This window comes from Nelumbo nucifera, chromosome 8 (genome assembly GCF_055504915.1).
Source record: "Nelumbo nucifera cultivar China Antique chromosome 8, China Antique-T2T, whole genome shotgun sequence".
Lineage (NCBI taxonomy): Eukaryota > Viridiplantae > Streptophyta > Magnoliopsida > Proteales > Nelumbonaceae > Nelumbo > Nelumbo nucifera.
This window is the reverse complement of record NC_142656.1, coordinates 9619158-9635298: the sequence shown is the minus strand read 5'-3', so window position 1 is coordinate 9635298 and position 16141 is coordinate 9619158. Positions and strand designations below refer to the sequence as shown.

At 43.1% G+C, this 16141-nt stretch overlaps 1 protein-coding gene across 2 annotated transcripts; it reads left to right on the top strand.

Annotated features, from left to right (window-relative positions):
- Positions 1 to 12812: 12812 nt before the first annotated feature.
- On the top strand, positions 12813 to 13771 carry LOC104592146 (uncharacterized). Of its 2 annotated transcripts, none has more exons than XM_010251357.3 (3): positions 12813 to 13069; positions 13205 to 13333; positions 13435 to 13771. In XM_010251357.3, the coding sequence occupies exons 1-3, from the start codon at positions 12914 to 12916 to the stop codon at positions 13582 to 13584; spliced, it is 435 nt and encodes a 144-aa protein (XP_010249659.1). In that variant the 5' UTR covers positions 12813 to 12913; the 3' UTR covers positions 13585 to 13771. The 2 variants fall into 2 exon arrangements, with proteins under 2 accessions (XP_010249659.1, XP_010249657.1); XM_010251355.3 differs by having other exon boundaries at positions 13205 to 13345.
- The last annotated feature ends 2370 nt before the right edge of the window (positions 13772 to 16141 follow it).

The following is a 16141-nucleotide window of genomic DNA, read 5'->3' as shown; positions in this document are numbered from 1 at the left end:
AGATTTATAGTTTAAATTTAAATTTTGTAAATATTACTTTCTACATTACCTATTGTACACATTCAAATATTAAATTGAAAACAAATGATCAAATTATTTAAGTAACTCAGTAGTAAAGTGAGACCATAAACTTTATACCCATGAGTGTTTGGATTTAAATTTTCACATTCCCAAAAGTATTTTGGAGTTTATTTCTAGGCAAGTTTGGTTCCAAGGCAGATTCCACCAAGGCTGGTTCATCGGGTCGGTTCAGGTAGGGTGAACCCCTAGACCTTATAACCGGCCTGGGTAAGAGTCGTTCCAAGTATTTTGAACCAGACCCTACCCTGTAACAAATTGGGTAGGGTCGGTTCAAGGCCATTTTGAAGTCGGCTCCATTTGATTATAGGTAAAACCTACCCATTTTCTCACCCCTATGCAAAACTGTTTTTTAATTTTTACAGTTATTCTCTAAAACTCCCTCAACTTTTTCTATTTCTTTTAAACTTACCCTAGGTATTCAAAACCTATGGAGACCCCCTTATTAGATTTTTCTTTTTCTGTTATCTAAAACTTACCTTCTTCTTCATTAGGAACCACTTGTGTAAGATTAGGTGCTGTCCACTTTTATAAAACTATACAGAATCCAAGGCAAATGTCTGCTTTATTATAATATGGATTAATAAAAAATGCTCATTTAGGAAATTAATTATTTAATAACCAAAATAACCCAAATCCTATCTTAAATAATTGTTTAAAATAGAAAACAGGTAAAAAATAAAAATGTCTTCTTTTTATCTTCCTCCAACTGAAAGATCAGACGCCCATCTGGATAAAAGCATGAACCACAACCACAAATTTCATACTAAGGGGTAGTATACAGCCATTCACTAATCACTATCATTTATTCGTGTCCCTGCAATGGTTATAGTCACATGTTTCTCTTCAATCCCTTTCTTATCTGCTTTCATTGGATGTGAAGCTAGATCCCTCACTCCATTAGCACACTCATTTATCTCATCAACTTGCCTATATATCCACTGACCACTATACCAGCCCACCTGTTGTTTTGAGCTTGCTATTCAAGGTTGCTTTCTAGTATTGCACTCAGAAAGCTTATACCTCCTTCAATAACTAAAACCCCATTTGATTCGCAGGAATAGGAGTCTCGAATTGGAATTGGAAGTGGAATGACTATTTAGATTCTTACTGTTTGGTTTGACAGAATCAGAATCCCATTCTCATTTCTGCTGGAATGGCATTCTCCCATTTGAGGGAATGACCATTTCTTGATCATTTTTTGGGAATGAAATCTCATTCTTGTTGATTCCAATTCTCATTCTCATTCTCATTTCTGCCTGAACCAAACAGACTATAAAAATAGACCATTACGTTTCCAATTCTGAAGATCCTAAAACTCTACCATTGTCTTTCTCCTCAAGAAACTAATAAATGAAACTTTATCTTCAAGCACTTTGAGAACTACAACTGGCCCAGGGAAAACTTGATGCCGACCATATATTTGGAAAATTGGTTGAAGAGAGCCTAAGTTCACCACTTATAATTAGTTGTTGCATCACAAACTTCGCAGTTGCAACCATGGCTCTAAGCGCACAGGGATCTAGATCAAGCACAACTGGGACTCGAAATGGAAATTTGTAGTGGATTTGCAGAACTCTCTTTTTGATGGTAGAGGAGCATGCGACTTTGAAACTGACAAGAGTGTGGAGTAGTAACTGAGAAGAGAGAAGGTATTTAACTATATTTAAGGATGGATGATGGATTGAGAAGATTGTTAATCAGTTAAAACTATGGTGATGGCAAGGCCATTCATATTAACCCTATTCGTCATTTTTTGTTCATAGCAAAATCAAAAGGAGGCGTAGTATGGTAAATTTACAAAAACTGTTAATCTCCTAATGATAGATTACTGATAGAGGGTCTCTGAAGGTTTTGAAAAGTCAAGGTAAGGTCAATATAATAACCCTAATTTCCATAGTTGGTCACAAGAAAGAATTCACTTTTACTATACATGGTTTTTTAGTGCAGGGCCAAAACCATAACATGGTCTGTATTGTTGTGCTCCTACCGTCCTAGTTTGGAAGGAGTACAAATACAAATATGTAGAGTGTAAAACCTTGTATTTTGTATATATTTGTGTACAATATTTATATTTGTATTCCTTTCAAACCGAGCCAATATTTTGTATAGTGCAAAATATTATATTTTGTAAGTATTTATACTGTATATATTTGCATTTGCACTTTTTCTAAACTGAGCCATTTAGGGGTGTAATTGAGTCAAACCGAGTCAGTACTACACTTCTTAAACTCAATTAGACACAAAAAGCCGCTAATTTGATTGACTTCATGAGATATTCCACGTATTCAAGCACCAACTCAACTAAACTAGAGAGAGAGAGAGAGATGCTTTGGAGATGAGAAAGCTCTGGTGTGAAGGTGAAGTTTAGGCTCAGTTTGGAAGCAGTACAAATGCAAATACGTGGAGTACAAAACCTTATATTTTGTTGTATGTATTTGTACTGTTTATATTTGCATTTATACTCTTTCAAACTGAGCCTAATAATGTTAATATATTATTATATACTTGATTAGGCTCGCAAAACCACTTGAATGGTGTATTACGAAACTCGAATTAAAGTTCAAATCAAGCTCAATTATTTGCTTATTGAATTTGAGTATTCAATAAATCAAGCTTGAATAGCTCACGAGTATCTTGAGGACTTCTGCATTGAGTATGCTATGTTAATCGAGCTGTTTGGGAGAAACTACGTGAGATAATTTTATTAGAAAGTGGATTTTGTGGCTTTGTACGTGTAGTTCAGACTCTCAAAACTTTTAACAAACATTTCAGGTTTCTCAACTCATGGAACACTAGAAAATGCTGTGCGAATACCCTCCCAAACGGGCACTAATTCAAGGTGAAGCGATGCCAATGCATTCCCATTTGCTAGACTTCCCCCATTCGGCAGGTTATATTTGAAAATGGAGATAAAAGAAAGATTCAAATCCAACGAGTACTTGTTGATAGTCCATAATACAGATTGTATATATATATATATACCCCCAACTAACTTTTAAAATGGGAAAATTCCTTATTAATATCTTGTACTTTGTGCCTAATTTCACTTTGGTCTCTGAATTTTAAAATACAACAATTTAGTACTCAAATTTTTAAAATATGACAATCCAATACTTATCATTAATCAACAGTTAACCTGCCATTAAGTGACATTTGAAAAAGATACAAATGTCTTTAGAATGTCATTTAAATTTTTTTTATCAACCATCTAAACGTTGACAAAAACTTAACAGTACTAAATCCTTGTTTCTAAAGAGTTGGGGTTATATTTGAGTGGGCAATCTAGTGATTCCATAAGATGGTCCCACCTATATCTACTTTATAAGATGGTCCCCCCTAACATAAATAGGCCATTTATTCATTCTTTATAATACCAATAAGTTTTCAGAAACGACAGCAGTTCCCGAGTCCCGACCATAGAAAAATAAAAAATCTGAGATGGAATCCCAACAGAATCTGTGTTTGGATTTTTTTTCAATCACTAAACGGGAGGGTTTAATGAACACTGATCTCAGATGCTTCACCAATAAGTTTTCAGAAACACTAAACACTCTCACATGCTTCACCTGCAAAAAAAAAAAAAGTGGAAGAAAAGAAAATAAAAACAAACATGCAAGATGATAAACAAACAGGAGGCGGTGAGAATCGACAATTCAGGACCCATCGGAATCCTCTGTCCCTGGTGGCGGACTAAACCCTCTTACCGAAAGTCATTAGAAAATAAAACCGGGATCTGCTCCTCACAAATGGGCGCTTCACATGCACATCCCCTGTGCACATCCAATGGGAGCAGATCCGGTCCATGTTACAATGACCGATCAACCGTACTATAAAATGTTGTCTTCAATGATTTAGCAGCTATTAGCTATAATACCTTAGTTATGAGTGAGACTGTGAGAGTAAGTAAAGTTTAGGAATTAGGAGAGCTATTTAACGTGAGCAAAATTTAGGAGATGTATTTAACGCATTTTATCATATACTTGACTTAAACGGAAAGGGGTATATTTTTATTGCAGGGGCTGGAATGCAACCGTAGATCAGTCGATTCGTTGATCCGCTTCTTAGTTAAAAATCGTTGAATTAGTCAATGATCCATTGACCTAATTAGTCAAACCATTGATCTGCTGATCTATTTAATAGTTTTTGGCTGTTTTTTTATTTATTTTTAATCGGCCATCTAGGTAACTGATTCCGTTTTATCCTAATCTTGGTTTGTAGACAAAAATTGTTAAATCGGTCAATGACCCATTGACCTGGGCGGTTGAACCGTTGACCCGTTCAATGGTTTTTTCTTGTTTTTTTTTTTATTTTTATTATGAGAACGGGCCATCCGTTCAAACTGGACAATTGAATCGTTGACCCGAAAACTGATGGTCAGAACAGTTCTATTTTCAGGTTGTATAAGTCACACGCTCCAATGACATAACACGTATGGTCATGCTTAATGGACCTCACACACTCAACATTTTGCATGTAATTTTTGTTGCTAAAATGGGTCGTCTGTTTTTTTCTTTTTGTATTCTTTTAATTGGAAACTATCCAAGCAACCAGTTCCGTTTTACCCCAATCCTAGTCCTTGGCCAAAAACCATTGAATCGGTCAACAACCCATTGGTTTGAATGGTCGAACCGTCAACCCATTGACCCGTTCAATGGTTTTTGGCTGCTTTTTATTTTATTTTTTAATTTTTGTTGTTAGAAGTCCGTTCAAACCAGATGATTGAATCATTGACCCAAAAACCGGTGGCCAAAACGGTTCCATTTTTGGGTCATACGAGTCACACGCTCAAATGACATAACATGTATGAAATTGCTCAATAGACCTCACACACTAAATTTTTCGCTTGTAATCTTTGTTGTCAAAATTGACTGTCTGCTCGAACCAGACGATTGAACCACTGACTTGAAAACCGGTGGCCAAAATGGTTCCATAAATTAATGCTTATAATTTTTTATTGTTAGAATGGGACGTTCATTTGAACCGAATGGCCGAACCGTTGATCCAAAAACCGGTGGCCAGAACAGTTTCGTTTTCGAGTCGTATGAGTCATCGCTCAAATGACATAACATGTATGATACTACTTAATGGACCTCACAAACTCGAATTTTTGCCTATAATTTTTGTTGTCAGAGTGGATTGTCCGTTCGAATCGGATGATTGAACCGTTGACCCGAAAATTGGTGGCCAGAATGGTTTTGTAATTTTTTACTTGTAATTTTTGTTGTCAGAACGAGCCACCCATTCGAACCGAACGGTCAAACCGTCGGTTGTCAAAACATTATTAACAACATTTATCAATAATAGTAAGTAATTATACTATTTGATTAAATAATCATTAATGATGGTTTTAATAATATTATTTAGTTATTTTTAATATAACAGTAATAATTAAATTTATGAATAGGATTTATTAACAATATTCAATAAATTAATAATTACCAAAATTAAATTAAATTAATAGTATTTATTTGTAATAGTCTGTAATTATAACATTTTATTAAATAATCCATAGCAATACTTTTAGTAACATTTTTAATTATTTTGAATATAACAATAATTACTATATTTATTAATAGTATTTATAATTTTAATTTAAAGTAATATTTAAGTAAATATCTATTTATTAATAATATTTATAATAACAGTAATTATTAATTATAATCACTAATTATATATTTATTAAATTACTATAATAATCAATAATTATTATTACAGTAATTAATTAATGTAATTAGTTAATAATTATTGTTATTAATTAATAAATAATTACTAATTAATTACTGGAAATGGGTGCATGTTATTACACTATTTGATAGAGGACGATTTGGCTCAACCCCATGAACCCAGAACACGTGTGCATGACTGGCTTGGTGAACAGTCCAGCCTAGCAGCATGATCTCGACTTGACGGGAAGGAAACACCAAGTCAAAGACAGTCAACTCGCCGAGGGCTAATACCTCGGTGGGTCAGTCCCCCGCCTCGCTCGGAGAGCCCGGGCTCCCCCCTAAGGGACGCCAAGCTTTTCCCCACCTGGGAGGGAGCACCTCGGTGCTTTGAGGCAGGGACCTATCTGCCCTGAAGCACCCCAGTTTGTGGCAGCTCGGCGAGCCGCATGAAGGAAGGCAGGAAGATCTCCTGCCCGACCGCCGTACCCGACAAATTTGGTGACAGCAGTCGTGTCCCTCGTCAGGCAGTGTCGTGCCTGCCACCTTTAGAAGGTGTCCTACACCTGACAGACACGTACCCAGCAGTGACGGCCCGCGCGTGCCACCTCAGCCCTGCCAAAAACGGCTGCGGCAAGTTGGTAGTGGCGGTTATACCCACCTTGTCAGAGGCCGATGGGCGAGAGGTATCATATTTCTACTATAAGGAGTTTAGCATCAAGGGGGGGGATCATCATCTTCGGTACACGCACTATCTTCACTCTTAGCCTTCATCTTTCTCCTTGCTTCTCCTATCAAGTACTAACTTAATCATCAGAGTGTTCTCGCCGGGTAATTCCCTCGGGGAACTTTCTTCTTCTCAGGTATCTTCCAAGAGCCACGTGAGTGCCAGCTAGGAGTGACCGGATCGCGCTACATCATTTGGCGCCGTCTGTGGGAAACACTTCGAAAAGCCTTTCTCTAAACTTTCACATCTTTTTACTCTAAAAAACCCAACGCTCATGGCATCCTCAAGCAATATCGGACGAAGCACGGAGATGAATAACTCCAGGGAACAGCCCCAGCTTCCTACTGTCTACATCGGACAATTCACCGTCCCCCTCTTAGCGGACGGGATCCCTAGTTTGAACGTGCCTCTTACAGGGGCACCCGTCGTTGCTCCACTCCCTACCACAGTCGGAACAACCTTCAATGAACCCTCGGGTGTGCCCCCAGCGGCCAGCCCGAACCAGCTGGAAGATTTGGTGCAGTGCATGAGGGCCATGTAGGCTTAAATGCAGCAGTTTCAGATCTATCAACAGCACGTGCTACACCAGGCCTCCCAGTACCAATATCAGCAGCAATTTCCTCAGCTGCCCCAACCTCAACATCAACAGCCGCAACTCCCTCCTCGGCACCCGGCCTTGCAGCAAGCCAGGTCTCGCCGTCAGGAGGAGCACCTTTCTCGCCAAGGAGAGGCCCCCCAGAACCCTCCTAGGAGTCATGCCTCCTCCCGCAACAGACAAGGAAGACTAGCCACTCCGGCCTCACCGAGGGTAGTCAGGTCGGGAGGACCCCAGCTCGCCAGGTCCACGTCTCCTCAGACCTTGAAGCCCGATACCCCATTCCTAGAGAACCGGTTCGAGATCCTAGCCGCAGGCTCCAAGCAGGATCCCTCTGTCCATAGCCAGCACCAGTGGCCTGAGCTACTTCCTGCACACACCATTCCTAACAGCACGGAGGTGAGCAGCACCAACGCCGAGCCCGCCAAGAAGCAGAGACGCCGCCGCCGAGCTTGCCGATCTGCCACCCACGACCTGCCTGAGCTCGGAGGCAAAGAAGAGGTAAGCTCGGGCGAAGCCAAGGCACCCCTCCTTTCAGCCCAGTCTCCCCAATCTCCCGAGCTCCTAGCAGTCCCAATGACTAAAGACTTCAAGCTCCCCTCTCTTGACAAGTACGACGGGTCGTTCGACCCAAATGAGCACGTTGATGCTTTTCAGTCGCAGATGCATCTGGCGAGAGCTAGTGAGTCGTGCATGTGCGTGGCCTTCTCCACCACTTTTAGAGGAGCAGCCCATACATGGTACCGGAACTTGGCACCTGGATCGATAAGAAGTTGGGCGCAGTTCACGCAAGCCTTCGCGTCCCACTTCGTTACTAGCAAGCGGTGTCCGCGAACTGAAGAAAGTCTCCTCAGCATAGTGCAGAGAGAGGGAGAGTCCATCTGAAGTTACATCAAGCGGTTCAATGACGCTTGTATGCAGATACCACACCTGGACCTCGTTGTGCGCCTTGCAGCAGCCAAGAAAGACGTGACGCATAAGGAGTTCAAGTGGCACATGGTCGTCAACCAACCAACGACCATAACCGAATTCCTTAAGCTCGCGAACAGGTTTATAGCCACCGAGGAAGAGATCAACCAGAAGGGCGAAAGCGCGCCTGAAAAGAGGAAGAGGGAAGGAGAGCCTTCCAGTCAAGGGGACAGCCGAAAGAAAAAGGATGCAGCTTGGGGGGCAAAGCCAGGTCAGTCATTCCGAGCTCCTGCAACGGACTGAACTGATTACACCCCACTAAACACGAAGCGGGCCGAATTCCTAATGGCAATTAAGGACGCTCCGTATGTGAAATAGCCACCCCATTTGAGGGGAAATCCCAATGAGAGAAACAAGAATCTATTTTGTAGCTTTCACAAAGATCATGGTCATAGTACCGAAAATTGTAAAAATCTCTGCGACGAGATTGAAGAACTCATCCATCGCGGATATTTAAGGAACTTTGTACAAAACAACAATAATAATAATAAAACAGGTCGGCAAGGGGAGCACGGTAAGGATGGTCCCGAGTCCAGCAGTAGGCCGGCCAAGCAGTCACAGAAGAGCCAATTTTATTCATAGAAAATGACGCGTGAGGGGTCCACTACCCCCATGATGACACACTTGTGATAAAGCTGAGGATCAACGACTTCAAGGTCAGGCGCGTACTCGTCGACTCAGGCAGCTCGGCAGATATCCTTTTCAAAGCTGCATTCGACCAGCTTCAGTTGCGGAAAAGTTGCCTAAAACCTGCAAACACTCCTTTGGTGGGCTTCAGCGGAAAAGAAGTCCGGCCCCTTGGGAAAATAATAGTACCTGTGGAAGTTGGCACATGGCCCTACATAGCCAGACTCAACCACGACTTCCTGGTGGTCGCGACCCCCTCCCCATACAATGCGATAATAGTTCGGCCGATCACACATATCCTACGGGCAGTGGTCTCCACTTACCATTTGGCAATGAAGTTCACTACAAACTTCGGTGTTGGGGTAGCGCGGGGCGACCAGCTCGAGTCCCGCAAGTGCTATGTCGCCGCCCTGAAGGGAAAGACCAAGGTGGCCGACGATCACAAACTGGAGCGGCCTACGGAGCGAGGTGAAGAATGAGCCGCACCCACAGAAGAGACAGTTGCAGTCCTGACCTCGGCAGCAGACCCAACTCAGACGCTTCAGATCGGCGCTTCCGTCCAGGAACCTGTACGATCCGAACTGTTAGGCCCGTTAGACAGAAGAAACGCAACCTAGCCCCGGAGCGGTGGAAAGCGGTCGACGAGGAGGTCAAGAAGCTCCTCGCAGCTAACTTCATAAGAGAAGTCCATTACCCGAGCTGGGTAGCCAACCCCATTCTGGTAAAGAAGGTTAACAGCAAGTGGCGCATGTGCGTCGACTACACCGACCTAAACTGAGCCTGCCCGAAAGACTGCTTTCCGCTCCCCAGAATTGACCGTTTGGTGGATGCGACCTCAGGGCACGAGTTGCTGAGTTTCTTAGACGCCTATTCGGGCTATAACCAAATCAAGATGGACCCGACGGACGAAGAAAAGAATGCCTTTATCACGGAGTTCGGTCTATACTTCGGGTTGAAAAACATAGGGGCAACTTTTCAAAGACTTGTAAATAAGTTGTTTGTGCCATTAATTGGTAGAAAGGTAGAATGCTATGTAGACGACATGGTCATCAAAACTCAATTTTCACACGAATTAATACAAGACTTGCATTCTATTTTTGAAATTTTGTGCAAGTTTAATATGAGACTGAACCCAAACAAGTGTGTTTTCGGTGTGACCTCGGGCAAGTTCCTAGTATACATTGTTAACCGGCATGGCATTGAGGCCAACCCAGATAAGGTTAAGGCCATCTTAGATATGAGACCACCCCGGAAGTTGAAGGAGGTTCAGAGGTTAAATGGCCGCATAGCTGCCCTGAGCCGCTTCATGTCCAAATCGGCGGACCGCTGTCTACCATTCTTTAAGGCAATCAAAAGCAAAGGGTTCGAATGGACCCAAGACTGTCAGCTCGCGTTTGACTAGCTCAAAAAATACCTCGCTAGTGTGCCGACCCTAACCCGACCCAAGGAGGGTGATATTTTAGAACTGTACCTCTCGGCAAGCGACAAAGTGGTCAGTTCGGTACTAATCAAAGAAGTAGATCGGGTTCAACGACCCATCTATTATGTTAGTAAAGTATTGCAGGGAGCAGAGACCAGATACCCAGAGATAGAAAAGCTAGCGTACGCACTGGTAATTGCAGCTCGAAAGCTCCGCCCGTACTTCCAGTCTCACACTGTTATTATCCTCACCGACAAACCTTTGAGGCAAGTCTTACTCAAGCCCGAGGTCTCTGGTCGGTTGACGAAGTGGATCGTCGAGCTCAGCGAATACGACCTCCAGTACAAGCCGCGAACTGCCATTAAGGCCTAAGCCTTAGTAGATTTCATTGCCGAGTGCACGTTCGGCTCCCAAGTTCCCAGGCATGTTGAGCACAAGGCTCCCAGCTCGGGTGAGCCCGAAGCTCCCAGGACGGTCGAGTCTGAGTCCCGTGAGGTAGCAGCTAGTGTAGCATCTCTCCTAGTTCGGCCAAGCGCGAGTTGGGATGAGGATCCCTGGATCCTTCACGTGGATGGCTCCTCGAACCAACAAGGTAGTGGAGCCGGAATGGTTCTGCACGACCCAAGTGGCACGAAATTGGAGTACGCGCTACGCTTTGAGTTCGCGGCATCCAACAACGAAGCGGAGTACGAAGCGTTGATAGCAGGACTAGCTCTAGCCAGAGAAGTAAAAGCCAAGCACATCGTCATCTACAACGACTCCCAACTCGTGATCAACCAGGTCACCGGCGAGTACGAAGCTCGCGAGCAACCATGATCGCCTACTTAGCCAAAGTAGAGAGGCCTTGCTCAACTTTCAGTCACACTTTATAAGGAAAATCCCAAGGTTGGAGAACGCTAAGGCTGACGCCCTGTCCAGATCAGCCAGCGCCAGCGACATCACCATGAGAACCGTGTACATAGACGAGTTGCCTCGGCCTAGCATTCTCAGGGGGGGCAGGGGAGGTCGCTCCTGTCGTTCAAGCAGAGCCGAGCTGGATTGACCCGCTCGCGAGCTTCCTGCTACACGGGACCCTCCCTACAGGTCGCAATGCAGCGAGAAGGGTGCAGCGCCAGGCAGCCAAATACGTCATGATAGACGAATGGCTGTATTGGAGATTCTACACGCTCCCCTACCTGCGTTGCTTGCGACCTATCGAAGCCGAGCTCGTACTCCGCGACACTCATGAGGGGTTGTGCGGTGGGCTCTTGGGGGGCAGGGCCCTCGCTTAGAAAGCACTTTGACAGGGGTATTATTGGCCAACAATGAAGGCAGATGCTGTTGAGCTCGTTACAAATGCGACAAATGCCAGAAACACGCCAATATTGACTACCAACCCATTGCCGACCTCAAATATCTCACCAGCCTGTGGCCTTTTGCACAATGGGGCATCGACCTACTCGGGCCATTCTCGCCAGCAACGGGCGGGAAGAAGTTCTTAGTAGTAGCAGTGGATTACTTCACCAAGTGGGTAGAGGCTGAACCCCTTGTAACAATCACAGCCCGAAACGTCCAAAACTTCTTTTGGAAGAACATCGCATGCCGCTTCGGGTTACATCGGGTATTGATTTCTGACAAGGGCAAGCAGTTCGAGGACATCAAATTCCAAGATTGGTGCCAAGACATGGGAATCTGACATAATTTACTTCAGTCGCACACCCTCAAGCAAACGGTCAGACAGAAGTCACGAACAGAGCCATGACCTGGCTTGGTGAACCTCATGAACCCAGAACACGTGCGCATGACTTGGCTTGGTGAACAGTCCAGCCTAGCAGCATGATCTCGACTCGACGGGAAGGAAATGCCAAGTCAAAGACAGTCAAATCGCCGAGGGATAATACCTCGGTGGGTCAGTCCCCCGCCTAGCTCGGAGAGCTCCAGCTCCCCCCTAAGGGACGCCAAGCTTTTCCCCACCTGGGAGGGAGCACCTCGGTGCTTCGAGGCAGGGACCTATCTGCCCTGAAGCACCCCAGTTTGTGGCAGATTGGCAAGCCGCATGAAGGAAGGTAGGAAGATCTCCTGCCCGACCGTTGTACCCGACAAATCTGGTGACAGCAGTTGTGTCCCTCGTCAGGCAGCGTCGTGCCTACCACCTTTAGAAGGTGTCCTACACCTGACAGACACATACCCAGCAATGACGGCCCCACGCGTGCCACCTTAGCTCTGCCAATAACGGCTGCGGCAGGTTGGCAGTGGCAGTTATACCCGCCCTGCCAGAGGCCAATGGGCGAGAGGTAACAGATTTCTGCTATAAGGAATTTAGCATCAAGGGGGGGGGGGATCATCATCTTCGGTACACGCGCTATCTTCACTCTTAGCCTTCATCTTTCTCCTTGCTTCTCCTATCAAGTACTAACTTAATCATCGGAGTGTTCCCGCCGGGTAATTCCTTCGGGAAACTTTCTTCTTATCAGGTATCTTACAGGAGCCACGTGAGTACCGATTAAGAGTGACCGGATTGCGCTACATCACTATTAATTACTATAATTAATTAATAATAATTATTATTAGTTAGTAATTAATTAGTGATTATTATTAACTAATAATTAATTAATAATGAATTACTGTAATTAATTACTGAAAATGGGTGCTCGCACGTGGGATCTACTCGCATGAGTAGATTCCATTTTCTAAGTGGAGAGAGCACCCATATATATATATATATATGCTGAGACACTGACCCTAATACGGGGGTCTTTGTCTCAAGTAGTCAAGTGGAGGATCCGAAGGCCATTGCGACGCGCAGGGAAGGCTTCCCTTTTTCTCAAGTAGTCAAGTAGACGTTGGTGACGATGAAGGAAGATACTTTGCAGAAAGCCAGGAACTGGATTGAAGGTCTGTCACAGAGTCGGTTTGAGATCGAAAAATTGTCAGTTAAGACCCTCCAGATTGTACGGTTCCAGAAGGGTTTGATCCTTGCCTACTTCACCGTACCGAAGCATCTGTGTGTAAGTCCTCTCGTTCATCTTCACACTAATCCCTTCACTTTCACCAATTCCGCCTTCTTTACTTAATTATATGTATTTTCTTCTGAATTTCGATGAAGGAAAATGATGAACTTTCTCTGTCTCTCATCTGTATAGGACAGAAATGGCAATTGGCAAGCGGGAGCAATAGCAACCCTAATCGACATCGTTGGATCTGCAGCTATAGCATCTCTTGATGGGGTTCTCAAAGTATCCGTCGATTTCAGCATATCCTACTTCTCTACGGTTCGGATCGATGTTAGTTTTCTTTGCAAGCATTGGAAGCTACTTGTGTTTACTAGAAGCTAAGAATGGCTTCAGGTGTTTTACGAATCTATTGATTTCAGGAAGAAGTGGAGATTGAAGCGAAATTGTTGGGACACAAAGCGAAGCTTTCATCAACGATGGTCGAGGTTAGAAGGAAAGACAATGGAGAGCTGGTCGCTTCAGGTAAGCAATGGATGACGTCTGTTGATATCAAATCAAGTAAGCTCTGAGTCATGCTCTGAACTAAACTATAATACCCAGTTGTCTTACCTCATAAGGGACTGCAGATGAGCTTTGCACATCTCATTTTGTTGATATTCTGCACTTGCAACCCAAGATATATCTGTCGTTCCTGAAAACTCCTTCAATCAAACATAAATTCAGGGAATAGAAAACTGTCATATTTTTTTTTTCTTAATATTTGTTCTTCTGAGAAATTTGAACTGAAATTTTAAACCCTCCACCCACTTCCCTGTTAAATCAAGTGAGTAAAAGAATGAAAATTGAAGATGAAAATTTGCTTATTTGAATCTTTCTAATATCTATAAGAAGTTAGGTGTGCACGATCTTGTATGCTGAGAATTCTACAACCTTCTACTGCATTGTAGAGGATTGAAGCCATATAGCTATAAGATGGTCCATTCTGGTTCTAACTGTTTAGTTTCCTGGTGGAATGGCATTGTCCCATATGAGGGAATCATCATTCCCTCCCCCTCTCCTGCGAATGAGAATCCATTCCAGCCAATCCTGACAATTCCGATTTCAATCTGAACCAAACAGGGGAGAGGAATAGACCATTCAAATTCCAATTTCAAGGGATTCCAATTGTGAACCAAACGGACCCTAAATTTCTCAGTCAAATTACACTAATATCAGCATACACAAAACTAAAAACATATGTCATAGGCTTTACTTGCCATGGATGGCACTTGTTGTAAAGTAATAAAGAAGGCAGATGTAACTTATCAGTAATCGCTTTCTAAACCGAGAATTTGCAAGAGTGTGGTATTGTATAACTGTGAAACTGAGAAAATGAGGGCTGAGTCGTGTCACTTGGTCACTCTCCTTAAAACCACATTTGCCCCCTACAGTATAACCGGATGATTGCAAATCGGTCGCCAAGATAAAACAACCCATAGGCCACTAGTAGGCACGCACTCACTTATCAAACCTCCACGAACCATAGAGAATTGGTGCTCAGAAAAAACAGTATCTAAAAAAATTTTACCTCGTATTGCCATAGCCTCTGTATAGGGATCTGCTGCCCCAAACGGTAGTTGAGATCTGATGCAATTGAACCACCAAAAAACTACACACCGATTAGAGTCGGTGAATAGCAAGAACTGTAATATCCCCAAAAGGGTCTATGACAGTCGCACCTAGGCTGTTATTGTCGCTTATGTCCATCTCCAGAATGTGGTCTCTCACAGATTTGGAGTTAACCAATCTCATATTAGCTAGCTTATTCAGCAAGGTCTGTGAGACCACATTTTCCGAGGCAACAAAGTGTTCTTCGATGGCTGTGAGGTATTCAGCCACAGTGTCCTTTTCAGGGATCGCACCCCTTATCCTCTTGTTTATACGGGCTTTGACAACAGATTTGTAGATTCAGTTGGACTTCTCCCATGCATCCAAGTGCTCTATCTCTTTTTGAGATGCACTTTCAACAAGTCTAAGTCTTGAGCATTTCGCTCCATTCCGCATAATTATCTCCGTCCAACATAGGGATTGCAGTAATGTCAAACGAACCGAGATTTGCCGTATCAACTGAGTATGCATCATCAACGATGTCATCCCGTACATTTGGGCATTAGGGAATCACTTGACGGTACACACTAAATTCATTAATTCTCAATTTCTCGCCTTTGGGCCCAAGCAGTTAAGATTTAACGTGATTTAACAAGTCTCGGCATCCTCAACACATTAATGGGTTGGTTTGGCTAGGCCCATTAGTAAACAAAGAGCTCTTAAAAGTAATAATACTAATGATAACCAATTTGTCTACGTGATCAAAAGTTTACAAGGATCCCAATTCCCAAGCAAATTGTATAACTAAATTACTCGGTTCAATCAAGAACCGGATCAATATGCAATTTGCATTGACGTTGGTTCGGTTGGATTCAAATCGGCTTAGGTTTCTTGATCCCGTCAACAAACTGGTAATTTAAAAAATAGTTAGCGCCAAGCCACAAAAAAATAACGGGGTTGAGGCCCACCACACAAAGTAGAGATTGGCGCAACTGTACAATGACTGCCATTTCGATGACATAGCAGTTTCAAAACTTCAGTGGGTTACAGCACCGATTGATAGCGTATGAATTCCAACAGATAGACGATTTCGGTGGTCAAAATTATTCAGATATTTCAGCAATGAAATTCTGATAAAATTAAATTCGTTTGACCACTTGTTCATACGTACGTCAGCTCACAGTACGTTCAGCCATAGATAGAAAAATTCAAACGAGAAAATTATCCATGGCCGATCATCCTATACTGCTTGTTGGGCACCCTTTTATAGGTCACGTTGTGACCATCATTTGGACCAAATAGTGCTGGACCACAATCAAGGTTTTGATCTTCTTATGCCATCACAAACAAATCAGGTTTACGCGCAATAAATGAACCGATAAATACTGCTACAACCCTCTAGGTTAAGGGTGGATTTAACCGTAACTATCAACATGGCTTGTTACAATCTTAACGCCATTCAAATCGGCATTATTTATTTAAATAATGAATCAAATAGCAATATTAAATAAAAAATAAATAAATAAATAAGTGTCCCTA